This window comes from Neomonachus schauinslandi, chromosome 2, assembly GCF_002201575.2.
Source record: "Neomonachus schauinslandi chromosome 2, ASM220157v2, whole genome shotgun sequence".
NCBI classification, from domain to species: domain Eukaryota; kingdom Metazoa; phylum Chordata; class Mammalia; order Carnivora; family Phocidae; genus Neomonachus; species Neomonachus schauinslandi.
Window position 1 is genome coordinate 183,731,355 of NC_058404.1, and position 20,053 is coordinate 183,751,407.

The 20,053-nt window shown below is 46.6% G+C and overlaps 1 protein-coding gene across 1 annotated transcript in view; it reads left to right on the top strand.

Annotated features, from left to right (window-relative positions):
- LGI2 (leucine rich repeat LGI family member 2) overlaps positions 1–20,053 on the top strand; it is a gene marked incomplete at its 5' end in the record, with an annotated part of 28,733 nt that continues 8,680 nt past the window's right edge. Inside the window, 7 exons of the mRNA XM_021679431.2 lie at positions 1–125; positions 2,069–2,140; positions 4,591–4,662; positions 6,651–6,722; positions 11,917–11,988; positions 12,680–12,849; positions 19,106–19,270. Coding sequence (XP_021535106.2) covers positions 1–125; positions 2,069–2,140; positions 4,591–4,662; positions 6,651–6,722; positions 11,917–11,988; positions 12,680–12,849; positions 19,106–19,270 — 748 coding nt within the window. The remainder of the gene's footprint in view (positions 126–2,068; positions 2,141–4,590; positions 4,663–6,650; positions 6,723–11,916; positions 11,989–12,679; positions 12,850–19,105; positions 19,271–20,053) is intronic.

Here is a 20,053-nt window from a genome sequence, read left to right on the forward strand (position 1 = left end):
CCGCCGGGCGCGCAGGTGAGGCGGCTGGCGCGCTGCCCCGCCACTTGCAGCTGTACCAAGGAGTCCATCATCTGCGTGGGCTCCTCCTGGGTGCCCAGGATCGTGCCGGGCGACATCAGCTCCCTGTGAGTGAGTGGGACCCCTCCGGTGCCCGCCCCACCCCGCGCCCGCCGCCGCCGCCGCCGGGGAGTTGCCTCTGGCGCTGGGACCGCGCGACCCTGACCCCACTTCCCAGCCTCTTTTTGGCGTTTGGTTGGGGGCCCGCTGTGGGACGTGGGTGGAGTCTCGGGCCCTGGGGACGGTGGAGGGAACCCGAGCCCCAGAGCCTGGGAACCCAGACAAGTCCCCGTGGCAGTGTTGCTTGAAGTGTGGCCTGCGGGCCACCTGCCTCAGACCCACCTGGCCGGGGGTGGGGGGTGGGGGGTGGGGGTGAGGGAGCTCGTGCCAATGCAGATTCCCGGGCCCGCGTTGAATGAAGCAGGGTCTCAGGAGTGGAGCCTTGGAGTCTGCATTTGGCGTCCCAGGTGATTCTGGGGGTGCATTAAAGTTTAAGAGGAGGGGTGTGAGGGGAGAGGTGGTCGGGTAGGGGCATGAATGCGCAGCCGAGCGTGACTGGAGTGAGCGTCAACAGGGGAGGGATGAGGCCTCACCGGCCCACCTCGCGTCTGGGGCGGTGGTTTACACCGTGGCCTCCTCCCGACCCGTCCACACTGCAGGTTGGGAAGAACCCGAGTAAAGGCATGCAGCCTCTGGAAGTGGGGGGCCACCTCCTGAGGCCTGGAAGAGGGGAGCACAGGGCTTGGCAGAGCTTTGGGGCATGTGGGGCACCCAGGCCAGTGGCCAAGTGCTGGAAGGCAGCCTGACTTCTTGCCCGGAGTTCACAAGCTTCTTGCCCCTCTCCCCACCACACATTATGCTGGCTGCTTTTTCGGCACTGGAGGAATTGACAGGAAGGGTTCCACCTTATTTCTTCACCTGCTGACAGACGCTTTCAACCCGCCCTGACACAGCCACTCTCCCCCACAACCGGCTCTCCTAATGGCAGTGGAAGGGGCTACCGGGCCATATCTTTACTGCTGGGAAATGTTTCTGGCTGAAAGCACTTCCTCCTTCCAGGCCAGGGTGCTGGGGTGATGCCCACTCAGTCACAGAGGCAGGGAATCCCAGGGGCAAAGTTGCTCAGGTCCCTTGTACGACACTGCCCTGCTTCCCATCCCTGGCAAGGTCCAGGGGTGAAGGGGTTCCCATTGGCATTACAGAAACTCAGGATGACCTGGCTGGCAGGAACGGGGGGCCTTTTTGATTACTGATGTTGCTAGGTCGTGTGACATGGAGGATCCCAGGAACTGGAATCCCCTTGTTAAATCCTTTAGAACAGCAGCTGCTTAATTGATCTGCCTGTTAACTGAAATAATTTTGAACTAATGTGTGGCGGTCCTGCTGTGGCCAGAAAGGATAGGGGACCTGGTGGCAAAAATAGTCAAGCAGCTTGCCCCTGTATTGACCATTATATCTGGCAGATGGCATTGCCTCCCACCGAACATTCAAGTTCAGGTGTCTCTTGAGTTTTCCCCCAAAGCTTTCACAGTGCATTTAATCAGAAGTGCTCTGAGTGTCTTTCAGAGATGTGCTCCCAAGGGGAATGCTTAATCCTACCCCGGAGTTTCCCCTGCGGACATTAATGCTGTGTCCACACAAACAGAATCACCGGCAGAGGTGAAGCAACTATCCGTTTTCAGCCAGGGCCTCCTGTAGTTAAGAAAAGGAAGTGAGGAGATTGATTTAAACTTGCTGAGATAATGTCTGTGGAAGGAGCTAGACTGATGGTAAAGGTTTCTACTATTCAGACTAGTTTTCATATTGATCCAGCTCATTGGGAAATGGCTTGACTCTTCTCATTTCTACCCCTGAGAAGCCCCTGCTTGACTATTTTAAGCCTTATCCTGCGTGGAGGAGTTTGAAACACAGGTGGAGGATAAGACTGGTTGCCCAGCCTGCAATCACTTCTAGAAAAATAAAACAAAACCCCAAAATCCTAGGCCTTGTTTTGCTTCTCTTTTGCCTATAGGAGCCTGGTAAATGGAACATTTTCGGAAATCAAGGACCGAATGTTTTCCCATCTGCCTTCCCTGCAGCTGCTGTGAGTATGGGAAGTTCTCTCTGAAAATGGGGATCCTGAAGGTGCAGTCCTGGGAGGAGCCATCTCTGCCTCTTTGGTGTCAGTCCTTCCTTAAATACCCCAATAAACTCTCGGTGTTAACTGTCCTATGGTGTCCCCACCTATCTGAGTCTCAGGCTCTTTGCTCAGTGTCCCCTCCTTCTTTTGACACACGTTTTCCTCAAGGACTTTATCATAGATCCCAACATCTGTATTTGGCAACTGAGGGATGTGATTACACTGAATGATGGCCTGAATTTCACCTAAATGAAGTGTTTCCCAGACACCTAACTTTAAAAGAAAACCTACATTGTGGGGCGCCTGGGTGGCTCAGTCGTTAAGCATCTGCCTTCGGCTCAGGTCATGATCCCGGGGTCCTGGGATCGAGCCCCGCATTGGGCTCCCTGCTCCGCGGGAAGCCTGCTTCTCCCTCTCCCACTCCCCCTGCTTGTGTTCTCTCTCTGGCTGTGTCTCTCTGTCAAATAGATAAATAGAATCTTAAAAAGAAAACCTACATTTTAAACTCTTTATGTGTCTCTGGAAGTAGAAGTATTTTTAGTTGACTGACCATGTAAACGATTGGGCAGCATACTATACGTTTATATGGAAAATTTTATTTAATCATCCCTACAAGGAGAGTATTTTTATTTCCCCCTTTGACGGACAAGAAAATTAAGGCTCAGCGAAGTTAAGTAACTTGTCCAAAATCCCAGCCACAATTCTTTTTTCTTTTTAAAGATTCATTTATTTACTTGAGAGAGAGAGAGTGTGAGTTGGGGGAGGGGTAGAGGGAGACAGAGAGGGAAAGAGAGAATCTCAAGCAGATTCCCCGCTAAGCATGGAGCCCCTCACAGGGCTCCACCTCAGGACCCTGAGATCATGACCTGAGCTGAAAAAAATCAAGGAAATCAAGTGTCAGATGCTCAACCACTCAACCAACTGAGCCACCCAGGCGCCCTCCCCTCCCCACGCCCACCCCCAAGCCAGAATTCTTTTTTTTTTTTTAAGATTTTATTTATTTATTTGACAGAGAGAGATAGCGAGAGAGGGAATACAAGCAGGGGGAGTGGGAGAGGGAGAAGCAGGCTCCCTGTGGAGCAGGGATCCCGATGCAGGGCTCGATCCCAGGACTCTGGGATCATGACCTGAGCTGAAGGCAGATGCTTAACAACTGAGCCACCCAGGCGCCCCCCGCCCCCCCATACCACCAGAATTCTAACCCACACTCATAACTGCTCTGCATCCAGCCACTCTTGGCGAGTACTCATGTTATGCCCGGTATCCCAGTTCAGTTATTGTTTGCTGATGAAAAGAAATGTCCAAAAAGCAGTTTTCAAAAGCAAGTCAGTGATAGGCAAAGTCATGAGTACATAGCTCATTCTGTTTGTTCTGTTTCTTAAATTTGAGATGAGATTAAAAATAAGCAATGTACTACAGAAAAATATGAGGAAATAGCCTTTAGGAGGTCACTTCTCATCCTAAATAAACTTAATGTTGATATTTTTGTTCTTGAAATGTTATGGACCTACTCATAACATTGTACTTAACATTTTAAAATCTGGGGCGCCTGGGTGGCTCAGTTGGTTAAGCGACTGCCTTCGGCTCGGGTCATGATCCTGGAGTCCCGGGATCGAGTCCCACATCGGGCTCCCTGCTCGGCGCGTAGTCTGCTTCTCCCTCTGACCCTCCTCCCTCTCATGCTCTCTGTCTCTCATTCTCTCTCTCTCAAATAAATAAAATCTTTAAAGAAAAAAAAACATTTTAAAATCTGTAATTTCTTGGAAATTTTAGTTCTATTAAAATATACTTTCCATATGCTAGAAATGCAATTTTAGGTATCTCACCAAATAGACTTAAGTGGTGACTAATAGAAACCTATGTGCTGATAAAGAGTCTTCTGAAGATTTCTTAAACTTTTTTATTATTTCTCATGGGAATGTATAATAGAGAAGAAAAGATTATTTATTTATTCATTTTGGTCTCAGCTGTGTGACCTTGGTCAAGTCACTTAACCTCTCTGGGCACAAATTTCCCCCTTAAAATAGAGTCGGATTAGGTCCTTTTAGATCTCTGATTCCAGGATTGCTTGTGCATGTTAAAGCATTCACTGGCTGTTTAGTTGTGCTGAGCGTTAGAATGTTTTGAGATACAGCTATCAAGTCTTATTTACTGAGACCCACCGGGGAGGAAGGGTAGACCCACCGGGGAGGAAGGGTAGAACAGTGGGGGTGACCAGAAAATCTAGCCAAAAAGAATCCACTTGCCACCGTCCATCGCATCTGTGAGTTGGGCTGTGCACCTAATGAGCCAGTCTTTGGCTGAGAAGAGCCCATGTTTGCCATGGATCAGAACATAGCGAAAGAAACTGAAAGAGTTTCGCTATGTTACTCAAGGTGTCCATCTCTGCACTGAAATCCATCCTCTACTTTCAGATTGCTGAATTCTAACTCATTTACCATCATCCGGGATGATGCTTTTGCTGGACTTTTCCATCTTGAATACCTGTAAGTTCTGTGCTTTGTCTCTTTTCTGAGCATTTGGCATGTCCATAGAATCGCTGTCTTGCTTTCCAAGCAGGAACAGCATCTCTCAGAGAGCTTAGGGGTGGAGAAAATGGAGAAAACCCCATTCTCTTTTCAGCACTGACCTTTTATAGTATACTTGTGTATAAACATGCTGGGACAGGAGGAGGTTGGAGACAAAGCGGCTGAAAGCAAACAAAGAAGGAAAGATATTCATTCATTCTCTGCTGACATTTAATTTGGCATGTAGTAAGCACAACTGGAGATTGCGTTGGATATTTTTACCTCTCATAACTAGGCATGGATTTGCTGATGAGCCAGAAATAAAGCTGAAGGATTCTGAGTGTTACTTATTTTTAAGTAAAGTCTCCCTATATGGGGATACACCTTCATGTTTTTAATTTGGCTCTCCTAGATCCCATTTGCAGTATCTCCTGTGGGCTGCTGCTGAGAGTCTAATTTTATTTTTTTCTTCTCTAAAAGAAGAGGGCTTTTTTTCCTTTTCAGGTGTGCAGTTTTCTTCCCGTAGCAATGAGCTTTGCCCGTGTTCTGATTTCGTTTCCTGATTTCTTTTCTGATTTGCCCCTCCCTGCCCCCTTCATGTCCGTTTCCCCCTTAAAAGCTTTCATCCTTGTCTTTTGTAACTTTGTAATAATATTAATCCTGCTATCAGATGGGATTTCCTTACTTAGCATTCACAGGGATTTTTAAAACCTCGTCTCTGCTTTCTTATCTGAGGTTAACAGGTAGATGTTTGAATTCTAAACACATCCTGGGTCTAAAAAAAACTCTGCTGATTTTATGTCCTTAGGAAAGAGGTCTCTGAAGGAATTCTTCCTCCAGAGTACACATAATATGTATACTTTCCTAACTGCCCTGATAGTATACGTAATATGGAAAGCGGGGTATGACGGAAGCTAAGCCTAACCAGGTTCTATCAAAGCACACGAACAGCTGATGGCAGTAGTGAATGTCAAGCTATCGGTTTTCTCTTGTGAGCAGTTCATCTTACTGCCAAGGTTATTGAGGGGAAGTTCGCTTATCAGTCTATACTGAATTCTATTACTGAATAGACCCCTGATTTAAAAAAAAACACATCAAAAAGATGTCAGTACAAGAATCAAGAACTATTTCACTAACGAATGGCATCGTGTTGCAAAGCCTCTCCCTTGGACTATCTCATCAAAGACCCTCTTACATTTGATGTCGTGGGATGCCATAAACTAAAATTTAGTTCCCTGTGGTCCTAGGGAATAGTTGGAGTGCATTCGCTTCATGTATTTCCCATAAAGACTTTAAAGCATGGTCAGAGTTATTACTGCAAGGTCCTGTGTGCAAGCCCTAAGCCATTTTAGCACAGAGCAAGAGGTTTGGCCCATGCTCAACTTCATTATATTTCCTATTTTCTAGTGGCTTAGAGATCTTGAGAGAATCCTGCCTTGTTACCCATTTGTTCAGAGATTAGACTGTGTAGGACATGCTGAAGTCAAGTTTGCCAGAAGCCAAGCTTAATGGAATTCTCCCTCGGCAAACTTGAAGGCAGAGATGTAAAACAATGAGCTCCCCTCAAGAGACAACGATATTAATGAAAGTATTAATAGCCAGGCACTGTGAAATATAAGAAGGTTGGAGTGGGGAAGATGTCTGGAAGCATTCCAGTCTTGCAGAGATTTAAGAATTTCTTGCTTTTGTATAGGGCTTTCTTTTTTTTTTCTTTTCCCCCCAAGATGTTTTTACCCACGTTGCCAGCTCTGAATGTGAAGCCTTCCATGCTGCTTTTGGAAGGAGCACAGAACATACATTTGTGTGCACGCATTCTTGCACACAAACCCAGCTCCCGTGCAGCCTACCTAACCCTCAGAGATGAATGTTTTAAATCCATGCATGTTTTCAGATTTTGTTTTGAGTATCATTTTTTAGAGATACTAAGTCGAGAAAATTCCGTTGAACGCTACTGCTTTTCTCTTTAGGTTCATTGAAGGGAACAAAATAGAAACCATTTCAAGAAATGCATTTCGTGGTCTCCGTGACCTGACTCACCTGTAAGTCCTATGAAAAATGTTGCGGGTCCTTCAAGGGGTGGCATAAAATCCACTTCCTGGTGCCTTGCGCTTTCTTGGCTGCACTGTACATATTGTTAACATTCTCTCAAAGAAACTAATTTCCAGGTTGCCCCAAAGGTTTCTGTGCTGTTGATCGGACACCCCCTAGTGTCATTACCCAGGCACTTGGCTTTATGATCTTTTCCATCATCCTGATGGGCTGTTGTGGACCATGTGACTGTACGTGCCGTGAGGGGTGGGCGGGGGGTTGTGGAGGAGGCGGGAAGGAAACTTCCATCCACCCACGCCTGCTGTGTGCCGGGCACATACCTGCGTGCTTCGTGAGCCCTCTCTTCTTTATCTTTCACGATATTTAGTGAGTCTCCATTTCACAGGTTTGGGAACTGAGGCTTCCCTGACTCATTGAAGAATGTTGAGTGCAGGATCAAAATTAGGAAGAAGTGGAATAGAGACATTTTTGTGGTTGCTCTAATTTGAATGCAAATAGCTTTTTCTTTTATGTTGGATTAATCTGCAGCTTAAGCTAAGCTCTCTGGCTTCTTTAATAGCTTTCTGGAAGAAAAAAAAATTAAACAAATTGATTTGAATTGGCATATCAGAATGAAGCAAGTACACACACTTGGCAAACTTAGGAAGCCGGAAAACATTGTGGCGGTATTTATGAAAATGTAAAAATAGTCATTGTCTTGGTAGGAGCAATTTATTAGCCAGGGCCAGGTCTCATGTGCATGATAGATATTTTGTGATTGAGTAAGATAACATGTCTCATCTTGGTGATAAAAGGAAAATTGGGAGAATAGGAGGACGTTGAGTGGGGGTTTTGGGCAGGGGTGATAGAACGTTCAGCAGGTTCAGCCTTGACTGATACACATCTACGGAGATAATCATTTACATCAAGTCCTGATACAGCCAAAGGTGTCTGTCCACAGGCTCAGGGAGCACTTGGTTCTGGAAGCCTACCAAGCAGAAGCCCTGCCTGAGTTAAATAAAGCTCCTAGAATAAGAAGATGAGGGAGGAGCGTGGGAGGGAGGTCCAAACATCTGGATCGGCACCATCGATACCAGAGAGTGTCAGCCTCTTGGTGCCATTATTGCTCCAGGTTTTCCTTCCTTTCTGGAAAAGTCTTGTTTTGTTGTTGTTTTCTTTTGTTTTTTCAGATTGAACCCAGATACCAAATCCCCATCTTCCTGTAAAGGTTAAGATAATGGATTTGGAGTCATGTAGACTTGGGTTCAAATCTCAAAGCCGTCATTTATTAACATTGCTTAGCCTTTCTGAGCCAGAGTTTCCTTATCCTGAAGGTGTGGGTGATTACACTGACCCCATAGGATTGTTGCACATGGTGGGTTAATGCTTGCTTGCAAAGCATCCAGCCCATTACCCTTGGTAAACGCTCAAGGGCTCAAGGTATGGTTGGCGTTGCTACCATCGTCATCATCAACAGCAATATCATTGCCTCCGTCCACTCATGAAGAAGTCTCCATTTTCTCTATGGACTGCCGAGGACCCTTGGCAGTGCGAGCGGCCAGACAGGGTCTGCTAAGAAGACAGCTGTGGGTGTCTGGAGAGGAACAGCTGTGGCCAGACAGATCTGGTTCCCAGAAGTCAGGAATGAGGGGCTTTGTTTTTGAGCAAAAGCTCTGGGCAGATCATGAACCTAAGCAAAGCCCATGTGACTGACTGAGTTAGCCCAGATGTCAATTTTCATTTGACCAATTGGCTGTGGGTCGTTGGTCTGAACACAGGTGTGACCACGCAGGTATTGTGCATGCATGTTTGCATATCTTTGCACAGGTTTGCTCAGGGATGCATGGACTTCTATACATGGGTAGATATGTGTATGTAGTGTGTGTGTACATAACTGTGTGTGCATGCTTATTATTTGTGCACGCAACCACATGTGTACATAATGCGTGCATATGTGTTAGAAGGCACCTCCTATTCTGTGTGACATGTGAAAGCAAGAGTCCTGTGGGTACTTCTTTTTTTTTTGAGAGAGAGAGAGAACATGCAGTGGCGGGGGAGGAATGGAAGGAGAGGGAGAGAGGAGTCAAGCAGGCTCCACGCCCAGCGCAGAACTCGACCCAGGGCTTGATCTCATGACCCTGAGATCATGACCTGAGCTGAAATCAAGAGTCAGATGCTTAACCAACCGAGCCACCGAGGCGCCCCAGGTCCAGAGTACTCGCCCGATGCAGTAATTTGCCATTCTATAGTCAAGCGTATAGAACCCGCCTCTCCCCACTTCTCCGTCCTCATTTCCTGAAATGTCTGCAGAGCACTGATCTCTCCGTGGACCCCCGTGCACACCTGACTCATCTTATAACTGGGCTTTTCCTCACATCCTTCCCTTGACCGGAATGTTGTTTCTTCTACCTTCCACCTCCTATAATCTGCTTTTCCTTCCAAGTCCAGATTAAGTTCTGTCTCCCCTCCTGGAGCCATTCTTGATCTCCCCTCTGCCCTTCCCAGAGCCCTTACTCTGGTTCCACACACCCAACACTTGACCGTGGCAGTGGCCATACTGGTTGGTACTGTTTCATGATGTCAGTTTTATCCCCCCGCCCCCCCCCACTGCATTGAAATCTCCCTAAGGGCAGGGCCCAGGGGGATGGTTCATTAGCTCTGCTCTTCCCCCAGGCGTCTAGGACTGAAAGCCAGCACGACATTCTTTCTGATTACCTGGTTGATCAATCAGTTCCTTACTGAGTTGGATTTTCCTTACATACTCTGCTTCTGGGCAAATCAAGTGACTTTCAAAATTGATTCCTTAGGTTGGAGATGTAGGTAGTAATTAAAGCATTTAATGCATTGTTTAAAGAATGAACCGGTCCTCCCCACCTCATCCCAGTTTCTGTCAACTTCTAAGCAAAGGGACCAAGAAGTCACTATCTGGACTTTGCTTGTTTAAGGATCTGGTTTTTATCTTTTATGACTCTTTCCAACACCTACAGGCTCACATTCTTGTTCTCAAGAAGCATAGATCAGGTTTCAAAGCATCGAAGAAGCAGTCCCAATCTGTAACTAAAATCTAGGACATTTGTTTTCCAGCAGTCCTATAAAGCCCAAGGGACAGGTTGCCGTTAAGTAGTTTTAGAAATGAAGTAAGTGCCATAAATTTGTAGACAAAATGAAGTGGAAAGTGAGATGTTATGCACTTAGCGTGAGTGGAGTGGATAGTCCATCTAAATAATTTGGCTTTCTGAAATCTAAATTGAACACTTGGAAAGGTTGCTAAACATACTGCTTTTTTTTAGCTTTGACCATTCCATCTATTCATGTCACTTCAGTACCATACGTTTCAATTAACTAAAAATGTTTAGCTAAATAATTAACCCTTAATTAGCTAAAAAAGTTGTTTGGACTTTCCAGAAGAAATGACCCTCAACCAACAAAAAAGCAAAACAAACATTTTTTTTTTTTTTAATTTCAGAAAGCTACTTCTGGGCATGTTCTGTCTGATTCCATAGTCAGCCCATTGTCCAACATCTTTAAAAATGTACCAGTAAATCATTTAGGAAAGAAAGATAAAATAATAGATGAAATTGTATTATAATCCATTTGTGGTTACTTAGGTGGGAAGGCACATAATTCTGAAATGATTAGGTCTCCCCATAGTCTCTTGGTATCTTGCAGCAAGTATGTTTGGGCTAAAATGGGCTCAAAGTTTTCTCTGCGAGCTGATGTTAAGGAGGGAGGAATGCCCATTTCTTTAATTCCCCTTTCTGCAGTGGATCACTATGAGGCTACGGAAGGCTAATTTCATGCATATATTTTAAAGAGGTTAGTGCTCACTCGCCTGCGTGTTTATGATTTATGCGTCTTGCTGTTTGTATTCCCCCATACAAAAGAAAACAAAAGTAGACATCAGTTTCTTGGCTGACTCCCGTTAGAGCACGATGCCCAGGGGGAAGCACAGACTTGATGAGCATCTTTCAACACCCAGCATCTTTCTACGTCAGCTGCCCAGCACCATGGACATTCATCTTCAGCAGGATGATGACAGGGCACTGCATGATCCTGAATCATCAGAAAAAGAGTTGACGATATTCATTCTTCCTGGAGAGGGAGAGCAGACTAGGACATTTTGGAAAGATCTTCAACACTGAGAGCAAAAATGCAAAATGGTTTCTGGTCAACCTTCGTTAGTGAGAAGATGCAATTGATCACAATCAGTTGTTCTCTAAACATTGTAGTTCTTTGCAATTTTTATATTATCATGGGGCTAGAGCTGAGCATCTTTATGTGAAAGAGTATTTACTGAATCCTTTCTTAGAGTCACAAGTCATAGAATTCACTTAGATGGGCTGTGAGGGAACTTCTTGGACAAGACTATACACCTTTTCTTTTATCTTTCTCACTTAAGTGCTTCCTTCATTCACTCAACAAAGACTTAGTGAGTTCCTGTTAGGTGCCAGGCACTGTTTGGATGCTGGGGATACAGATGTGGACTAACCCAAAATCTCTGTCCCCATGTTGCTTATGTATAGGGAGAACACACAGCCAATAAACGAAGAGGTAATTAAAGTAGGTAGTATGCCAAGGGACAGTCGTGCAGTGAGGATCAACAGAACAGGGAAGGGAGATGGTAGAGGTCAGGGAAGGGGTGATCGTTGAGGACAGACCTAAAGGAGAGCCAGCTGTGTGCTGGAATGAGCTGTGTGGGTAGCTAGAGGAAGACCGTTCAGGCAGACGAATCACAAGTTCGGAGGCCTCGGGGTGGGGGCGTGCCTTGCCCGTTTGAGCAGTAGCAAGGGGCCCAGTGTGGGTGTTCTGAGTAGTCAGAGATTCAGTCCATCGGTAAGTGGGAATGGGGGTAACTTGACAATGGAGAGTCTTGTACGCCATCAAAGGGATTTGGCTTTTGTTCCGAGAAACATAAGATGCCATCCAAAGTTTAAGAAATGTATATAAATAAAGAGCTTAATAAATGCTTCTTTAAAAAACAAAGCAAAAAGACTTACATTGTACTCCAGCATCTGTAATGCTGTCTTTGTACAACGAATCTCATTTCTTTGTCTCACTATCCATGCGCAAAGCCAGGAATTGAACCAGGTTGTGCTGAAGAGGGTTAGAGCTCTGTTTTAAATCATTAGCTTTGTTTCCGGGGCTTTGGAGTGACAGGGCATATGAGGATAATAACCACATTAAAATATGACTTTCTTGTTCTAGTTCTTTGGCCAATAACCACATAAAAGCACTCCCAAGGGATGTCTTCAGTGATTTAGACTCTCTGATTGAACTGTAAGTAAGGAAAATTAAGTTTATGTGTGCTTGTCATTGTGCCTCAGTCAATCATGTCTTTAAGCCCCCTCTCCCCATCACTGCATTTCTTTTATGCTGTAGTTAGGAATCGGTGACAAGAGTGCATGGTGGGAAACAGCATACATACAGTTTATCTTGTATTAGTTAGCTCTTGCCATGTTGGAATACACTTAGTAGCATTGGGCCAATGGTAAGGTAGGCTTGCTGGTGTGAGGTTTCCTTTCTCAGGGTAGTGGATCCCTCTGTTTTATCTTCTAGTGTTTGTCACTTCTCACTGGACATTGATCAACAAGATCTTAAAGTTTCGATCGTGTTTGCAAAAGCGACCTTCTTAGAATGTCCTGATTCTGTTTGTGAGAACCTGCATCTTGGGGGGGGTGGTGGTGTTCTAATGTCAACCCTGTCCCCCCTTCCCCATCTCCAGCATGGCGTGGTGACAGTTTCAGGAGAGTTTGGAGACATGGTGATAGGTTAGCTCTGTGAGCTCTCTGCAGGCTCTAGTTAAAATCATGATAAGTACAAGAAATAGGATGTATTAAATACAAATTTTTTAAATTTCATATAAGTATATGAGGATGTTAAATCCTGCTGGATTTCCCTATGACTGCTGAAACATTTCAGGCCTGTCTGTTTCTCCGTCGATGCGTTTGTGTTTCATTTTGTTTCTTAGCGATTTAAGGGGCAATAAATTCGAATGTGACTGCAAAGCCAAGTGGTTGTATTTGTGGTTGAAGATGACCAATTCCACTGTCTCCGATGTCCTCTGTATCGGTCCACCAGAATACCAGGAAAAGAAGCTAAATGATGTGCCCAGCTTCGACTACGAATGTACCACTACAGGTATTCAGAACCTCTATCACTGAAGACTGTTACGGAGGATAATCGCTTTGTTTTTCTTTTAGGTCACCCAGAAAAGCGGGTAAAAGGTATGGAGAAAATGGAGAATGGAGTGGAGAATGGAGAAAAGCGGGTGTAAAGGTGTTCTGTCCAGATTATTTTAGGCAACGTTTAAGCGTTCTAAAAGAAATGAATTGATGCGGTCAGGAAAATACCTCAGCAGTTTGGAAGGATTTTTGTTAACTGCCCTTTGCCTTAATTTTGATTCTTTACACAATTCCTATCTCTCTGACTTTTTTTTTTTTTAAAGGGCCAAAGTATAAACTGATGAGTTGGGCATAAGCCCATTTACAGGTCAGGTTTCATGGAAGGTCAGTGCAGAGAGGCCCGCATTCCTGCTCTCGGGATGATCCGCTCTGGTCACTCCTCTCCTGATTGAATAATGTGAAGTTTACTGAATATTCAGCTAATAAATACCAGCCTTTAACATCCGTAAATTCCTTTTGTAGTTCTATGTACAAAGAGATAACTTGGTGAATTATAACCAATGGCAAAATAGAAACATAAGGGAACAACTAGCTATCAAAAAAAACTCCTATTGAGGAAAAATGTACAGAAACTTTGATTTTGCATTTTTCCACGGCCTGCCTCAAGGTTTCCATTTATACATTTTACAGGTTATGAGACAAAATTAAAATACTAACTGCTTCCCCTGTCGCGTCTCGTGGGGAGCAGGGGTGTGTCTCCGTCTGAGAGGCCTCAGTGGAGTTCCTCCGGCTTCTAAGGCCAGCTTTTAAAGGAAAGCAGATCAATCCCCAGTCCGAAACCTGCTTACGAAACTCATAAAAATAACCGTTTCGGCTGAGAGCTGATACCTACAAAGCCTCAAGGCATGTCAGGGGGAATAGCAGGCATGAGAACTCAGAAAACAGTGACAGAAACTCAAAAGGAAAACAACAACAAAAAAACAAAACAAAAAAACAAAAAACCCTCCAAGAACCAACTGTGAGATTTAGGCCAGTCCTGCTGCCCTCCAAACAAATAAACAAACAAGAACCCACAAAGTAAAAACTATTTCTAGATATCTTCATAAGTAAGGGACTTGGCAAGTTCTCTCTCTGCTGGGAGAAAAGCCACAGATTCGTGGCTGCCCATGTCTTCCAGTTTGAAAAGGGCCTTACTCAGCTGTGTAATTGGCAGGTACCCTTTGGCCAGCAGAGACCATGAGCAGGTTATTTATTATATCACGGAGCAGCGCAGTAAATCAGAGCTCAAAGTCAATCACATCTGCACCAAAAGGTGGCATTCAAGGCCATTTGGTGTGAAATGCCAAACCACAGCTCCCCAGGGCTCCTTTCTGTCTCCGCTCCAGTTTTTCTGGAGAGTTCTCTATCTAAACCTCAGGTGAAGTGAGCCGCTTTTTCATTGTTCTCTTCACACCTGGCCAGAGTGGCTGAAAATTTTACCAGTCTCTGGGAGACATGACATGGGCTATCCAGGGCCTGGGAACAGGGAATAATTTATATGAGAAAACAGGATTTCTGATTTTTGCAACCTGGGGATGGTTATGAAAATGATCTGGGCTCTCAGAATTGTCACAAGGGTAAAAGGGGCTTGGAACCAAGGTAGCCAGCTCTGGAAACCTGTCCTAAACCCAGAACCCATGGGGCAGCATGAGCCCCCTAACATTTTAGGGCATCCTCCCTCTCTTACATATATTTGTCTTTGTTAGAAACCTTCCTACTAAAATTTAGACAGTCAGCACTACTCCCTGGTAACAGGCAGGTGATGATTCTATCTTTGCTACTGTTTTCTCCCTTTAAGACCCACAAACAAATTAGCTTTCGCTCATGGTTTCCTCCATCAAGAATAAATGGCGCACCCAAGCGGGGCCCACCCCCAGATACAGTCCCTGCCTTGTAAGAACGAAGTCAATAAATTCTGAGTTTTTTTGGTGCCTGTCTTCCGCTCATATCAAGCCTCATCCTTTGGTGCTTTATTAAAGACTGGGAGGGAAACGCGTGAGGATGGAAGGCAGATAGAAAGCCCCATCTAAGAGCCCGGGGACTAGTGAGGACGGCATCCTCACTACATTTTTGGGAAGAGGTACATTCTCTGAGGGCATTATTTTTCTCTTAGCTCGGCTTTTCAGGAAAGGCGTACATTCTTCAGATAGGGGAAGGAGAGGAAGATCCTATTCTTCCCAGAGAGAGGAAGGTTTCTCTTGCCATTGTGTTGTGGTGCCCGGGTATAATTCACACGGCAGAACCACTGCCGGACGGTTCCGGCTTCTGGCTTAATCACAGTCCTTCCATAACCCTCCGCTTTCAAGTCTATTTTTAACCACCTCAGAAATCCCTGTTACCTACTCCTGATTCCCCGTGTTAGGTGGGTAATTCGCTAAATTCCTAAGAGGGAGTGCATTTTGCATCCTAATTGTCCTGTTAGCAGGGGTTTAGTAGCTATCGCCGGGCTGATGAAATGCAAAGAGAAATAATGCATTAATGTGCAGTTTCTTTCCCAATAGGATCGGCGTCATGTATAATTTATTTTCTGCAAGGGCTATAAATAGCTATAAATAGCTGTGTAAAAATCTGTTGATTCCAGTGGGAGCAAGGCCTAAATTGTAAGTGTCCCACTGACATCATGAACTTAATCCAACGTGAATGGAAGTGGCAGCGCTTTGTGGAGAGCGTGCCGTTAATACTTTAACACTAGTAAATTGATGTCATATCAATATGTGTATTGTTGGAGATCTTTGCATGACGAATGTGCTTTTGCCGGTCGTGAAAGATGAATTAAAATGGGGACGGGAGAGGATCCTTAAATTCCTCCAGCCCCTCCCCACCCCCAACCCAATACATAGTGATCAGTCATTTTCTTTTCTTCCCTTCTTCCTTTCTCTTCCTCCTCCTCCTCCTCCTTTTTGGGGGTGGGGGTGGGGGACGGGGAGAAGGACTCTCCTATTAAGAATTAGATTTATAATTCAGATGATTTAACAGTCTGTGTTGTGCCAGATAGTCAGCATATAGAAAATATTATGAAACCAATGTTTTGGGAAAACAAATGAAAATAGAACCGTTAAAAGCTAGATTTGTAAAATGCTGTCTAATTTTGGCAGCTCTCTTTCTTTCTAGGGGTTTTTAAAATAAAAAACTGAAACTTGTTGGTCTGCCCTTTAAACAGCCTGCATTTTTCAGTGAATGCTCATGTTTCTGAGACGTCGGCGTGCAGGCGGGAGACGTGGGTTAGAGGCAAGGCAGGACTGTTGGGAACCTTCGGGGCTTGCGTTAGCAGAAGGCAGCCCGAGAGGCAGAAAGGGTCTGTGGCTGTCTCAGAATTAAAAGACCGCAGCTGTATTCTCGGAGTCCTTTTCTGTCTCCAGAAAAGGAAGCAGACGATGACTGCTACCATTTCCCTTTTTCTGTGTATCTACAGGTTGAGTTTTGTCCATTTTTACTCTTTGATGTACTCTAGTATCTGGGGGGTTTGACAAGGGACAGGGCTGGGAGCCATCGTGATCCTTCCTGAGTGTTCACGCAGCAACTCAACACGGTCATTGTTCTACAGCCTACAAAGCTATGGTATCAAACTCCCCATACACGGGACTCTAATGCTAACGCTTACACTCCCTTGCATAGTCGCGGCGGCAACCTCACGAAATAGGTGTCACTTTTATTTCACTGATGCGGACCCTGAGGCTCAAGTTTCTTGCCCAAGGTCACAGAGCTGCAAATACAAGCGGGAACCCGAAGTCTCGCCTGTCTTAGCTAAAGCCTCAGCTCTTGCGGATGCTCTGCTCCCAGCTCTGGGGGTGAGGGGATCCCTCACAGTAGGGGTACTGTCACTTGTTCCCACTCTCCCTCGGCTACTTCTTGCTGTCAGGTGCAGAGGCGGCCTCCTCTTTGCTTCTCCCTCCTGTCCCTGCACCTGCGTGCGTCGCTCATTCACCCCCAGCCTCCTCCCCACACGGTCTGCAGAGTGGACCACGGGGTGGGCGCGGCCAGCCCTCCCACACTCCTCTGCCAGCAAACATTTATTAGGTACCTACTGTGCACTCAGAATGGGGATAGGGACACCTCCAAAAGTGAGCACGTATTGAGCCCTCACTGTGTACTACGCACAACTCTACATGAGTAAGAATTAAGATATCCAATGAGGACACTAAGCGAGACAGAGGTGAAATAACCTCCCCGAGGTCACTCAGCCAGACATCAGTCACAGCTCTGCCATGTCATCTTAGATGCCGTTAGGATGGACACTTCCTCAAGAGACAGCCCAGGGATGGCTGGGACGGAGGAGGCAGGCTGTCCTTTCTCAGACCTCACTTCCATATTTATGAAGCCCCTACCACGTGCCAGGCCCCGAGATGGGCACTTCCACCAACATTACCAATGCGTCCCTGCCATCAAGCTTGGCAGGTGAGAATCATCGCCCCCATCTGGCACCGAAGTAAACTGAGGCCTTGTCAGGGAAAGTGCACAGCCCCGGGCCTCAAGTGCAGGGGGTGGTTTCAGGGGGTCTGAATCCAGGCACAGGGCTCTTCCCTGTGCCGCATGCCATCCTGGTTCCCTCAGCCCTGCTCCCTTCTCCCGCCGCTCATGATACCTGCTCTTCTCATCCCCGCTCTACCCTTCCCACCTCAACCCTTGCTCAGCGTCTCTCAGTCTCTCCCTTCCTTTCCTGCCTCTGCCCCATCAGCATTGTCCTGCCTTTGCTCACCACTGAGTGGTTCACCCCTTTACTGTCTTTCTCACTTGACCTCTTTTATGAGGCTTCCTCCGAATCAGAGTTATTTCTTGAGTGGCCACCATGGGCTTACGCTGTGGGAGGCTCTCAGGAGGGTGGGACCCAGGCCTGACTTCAGGAAGCCCTTGGTTCAGGAGGCACAAGACCCTGGCTGTGCGGACGCACGCCCTCTCTGAGCTTCATCTTATGGCTCTGTGAAAGGTCTCAAGGCTCTAAGATCTTTCCCATTTCTCCAAAGCTGACTCTGAAGTTGCCATGCTGGAGATTTGTGAAGAATGAGATTGAAAGAGCCATGCCTAATGATGAACCCAGTGAGGGAGGAGAGAGTCCTATGCATTGGATCTGGGACGGCTTTGCAGGAGAGATGGGGCCGGAGTTGGCACGGCTAAAGGGTGGGTGGGCAGGGGATGGGCAGAGCCAGAGTTTTCTCAGAAGAACGACTTCCCTCAGCCAGACGTCCACCATCATTTGACCCTGGGTGTGCTTAGCCTGCCAAGAAGCAGTGCACATGGAAGCATCGCTAGCCCAAGAAATAACTTACCTTCAACTTTCTTAGTGTTTTGTTCATTTGTTTGTTTTACTTTTTCTTCATTGCTTCCCTAGCTCCCACACACTACCCCTCCTTGCATCCCAGGGCACGCTCACCCGGTTCCTTGGTAAAATGGTACCTCCTTTCCAAGAGAACACAGTGAGTCAGCGGGAGCTGAGGGGGCCATACCCTGAGGAGTGTTGACTTAGCGCTAAGTGTAGGAGTAGAACACGTGTTCAGATAGGATGGTTCCACATGGCTTGAAGATCCAACAGAACTGTCATTGTTCGCAGACCGCGGGACACTGTCCAGATCACAGGCATAGCCGTCCCTCACCCCCGAGTCCAACAACCAGTAAACATCCTTCGGTTCACTTCCCTGCTCTACGGGCTTCATAAATCTCTGGGTCTGTATCAGAGGGCTTGGCTTGGTTCCCCAAAGTGCAGCGTGCCCTGTGGGGAGTTTACCTTTGGTTTTGAACCTGGAGTTGGGGAGCGTGGGAGTGTAACTGCGGCCAAAACAATCACCTTGGCAGGTAAGCTTGAGAAGCACCCAGCAAGCAAAGGAAGTCAGTTTTTTTGCTTCTGGGGCCATCCTGAGAGGGCTAGAAACTGCATTTCCCAAACCCCTGCGACCACTGCAGCCCTCTTCCCGGAGTGATTTGCATGATCGTTGAGGCAGTGTTGTTCCATGGCATCTTTGTGCTGGTGTTTTTGAGAGCCAGGTCTCCCCAAATTTGTTTTAAACTTTGCAATCCAGCAGCCAAGCTGTGAGCTATTCATCATCCTGTCCAAGGCAGAACCCTTCTGGAACCTTCCAGAGTAAAACATGCTGTGATATGTATGTTACTTCTCTCTGGTCCCCCCTCCTCCCTGCTCATCTTTGGAACCGATGCTGCAAAGGGTATAAGGGAAATGGTGGGCAATAATTCCCACAAGGGATCTCATGGAGACTTTTTTTTCTTTAAATACCCATTCCCAGATTTTGTTGTTCATCAGACTTTGCCCTACCAGTCGGTTTCGGTGGATACATTCAACTCCAAGAATGACGTGTACGTGGCCATCGCTCAGCCGAGCATGGAGAACTGCATGGTGCTGGAGTGGGACCACATCGAAATGAATTTCCGGAGCTATGACAACATTACAGGTGTGTTGTGACTTTGATCAGATGTATTGACGGCCTCAAGCCGGTGAGAGAAGCAGCATTCTGGCATCCCAAGGAGGGGAGGCGTGGCTCTCTGACTTGGCTAGAGTCGGGGAGCATGCCCACCCTCTTCTCTCTGCTTCTCGACTTGGTCAGTTATTGGTGAGAACAGAAACTGGGGGTGGTGATCTTATTTATCGTTTGTGATCCGTTGAAAGGGGAGAGAGGTTGGGTTTCGTATAGTGGGAGGCATTTTCCAGTAGTGCTGAGAAGTCACCTGAGAATCCCTTAATCCTGAGCACTTCGGGCAGCCTAAGACCGTAACAACTTTTTAGTAGCTAAATGATACGTTTGACTTCTGTTATGCTGATCGTTAACTAATATGCTAACACATGCTCATGCACACATACTCGTGGATCACATGCATGCACAGACACACATCCATCCACGCACGCACACACAGACGCACATCCATCCACGCATGCACACACAGACACACGTCCATCCACGCACACACACAGACCGCATCCATCCACGCACGCACACACAGGCGCACATCCATCCAGGCACGCACACACAGATCGCATCCATCCACGCACACACACAGACACACACCCATGCACGCACACACAGACACACATCCATCCACGCACGCACAGAGACACACGCCCATCCACGCACACACACACAGACGCACATCCCTCCACGCACGCACACACAGGCGCACATCCATCCACGCACGCACACACCGGTGCACATCCATCCACGCACGCACACAGACACACA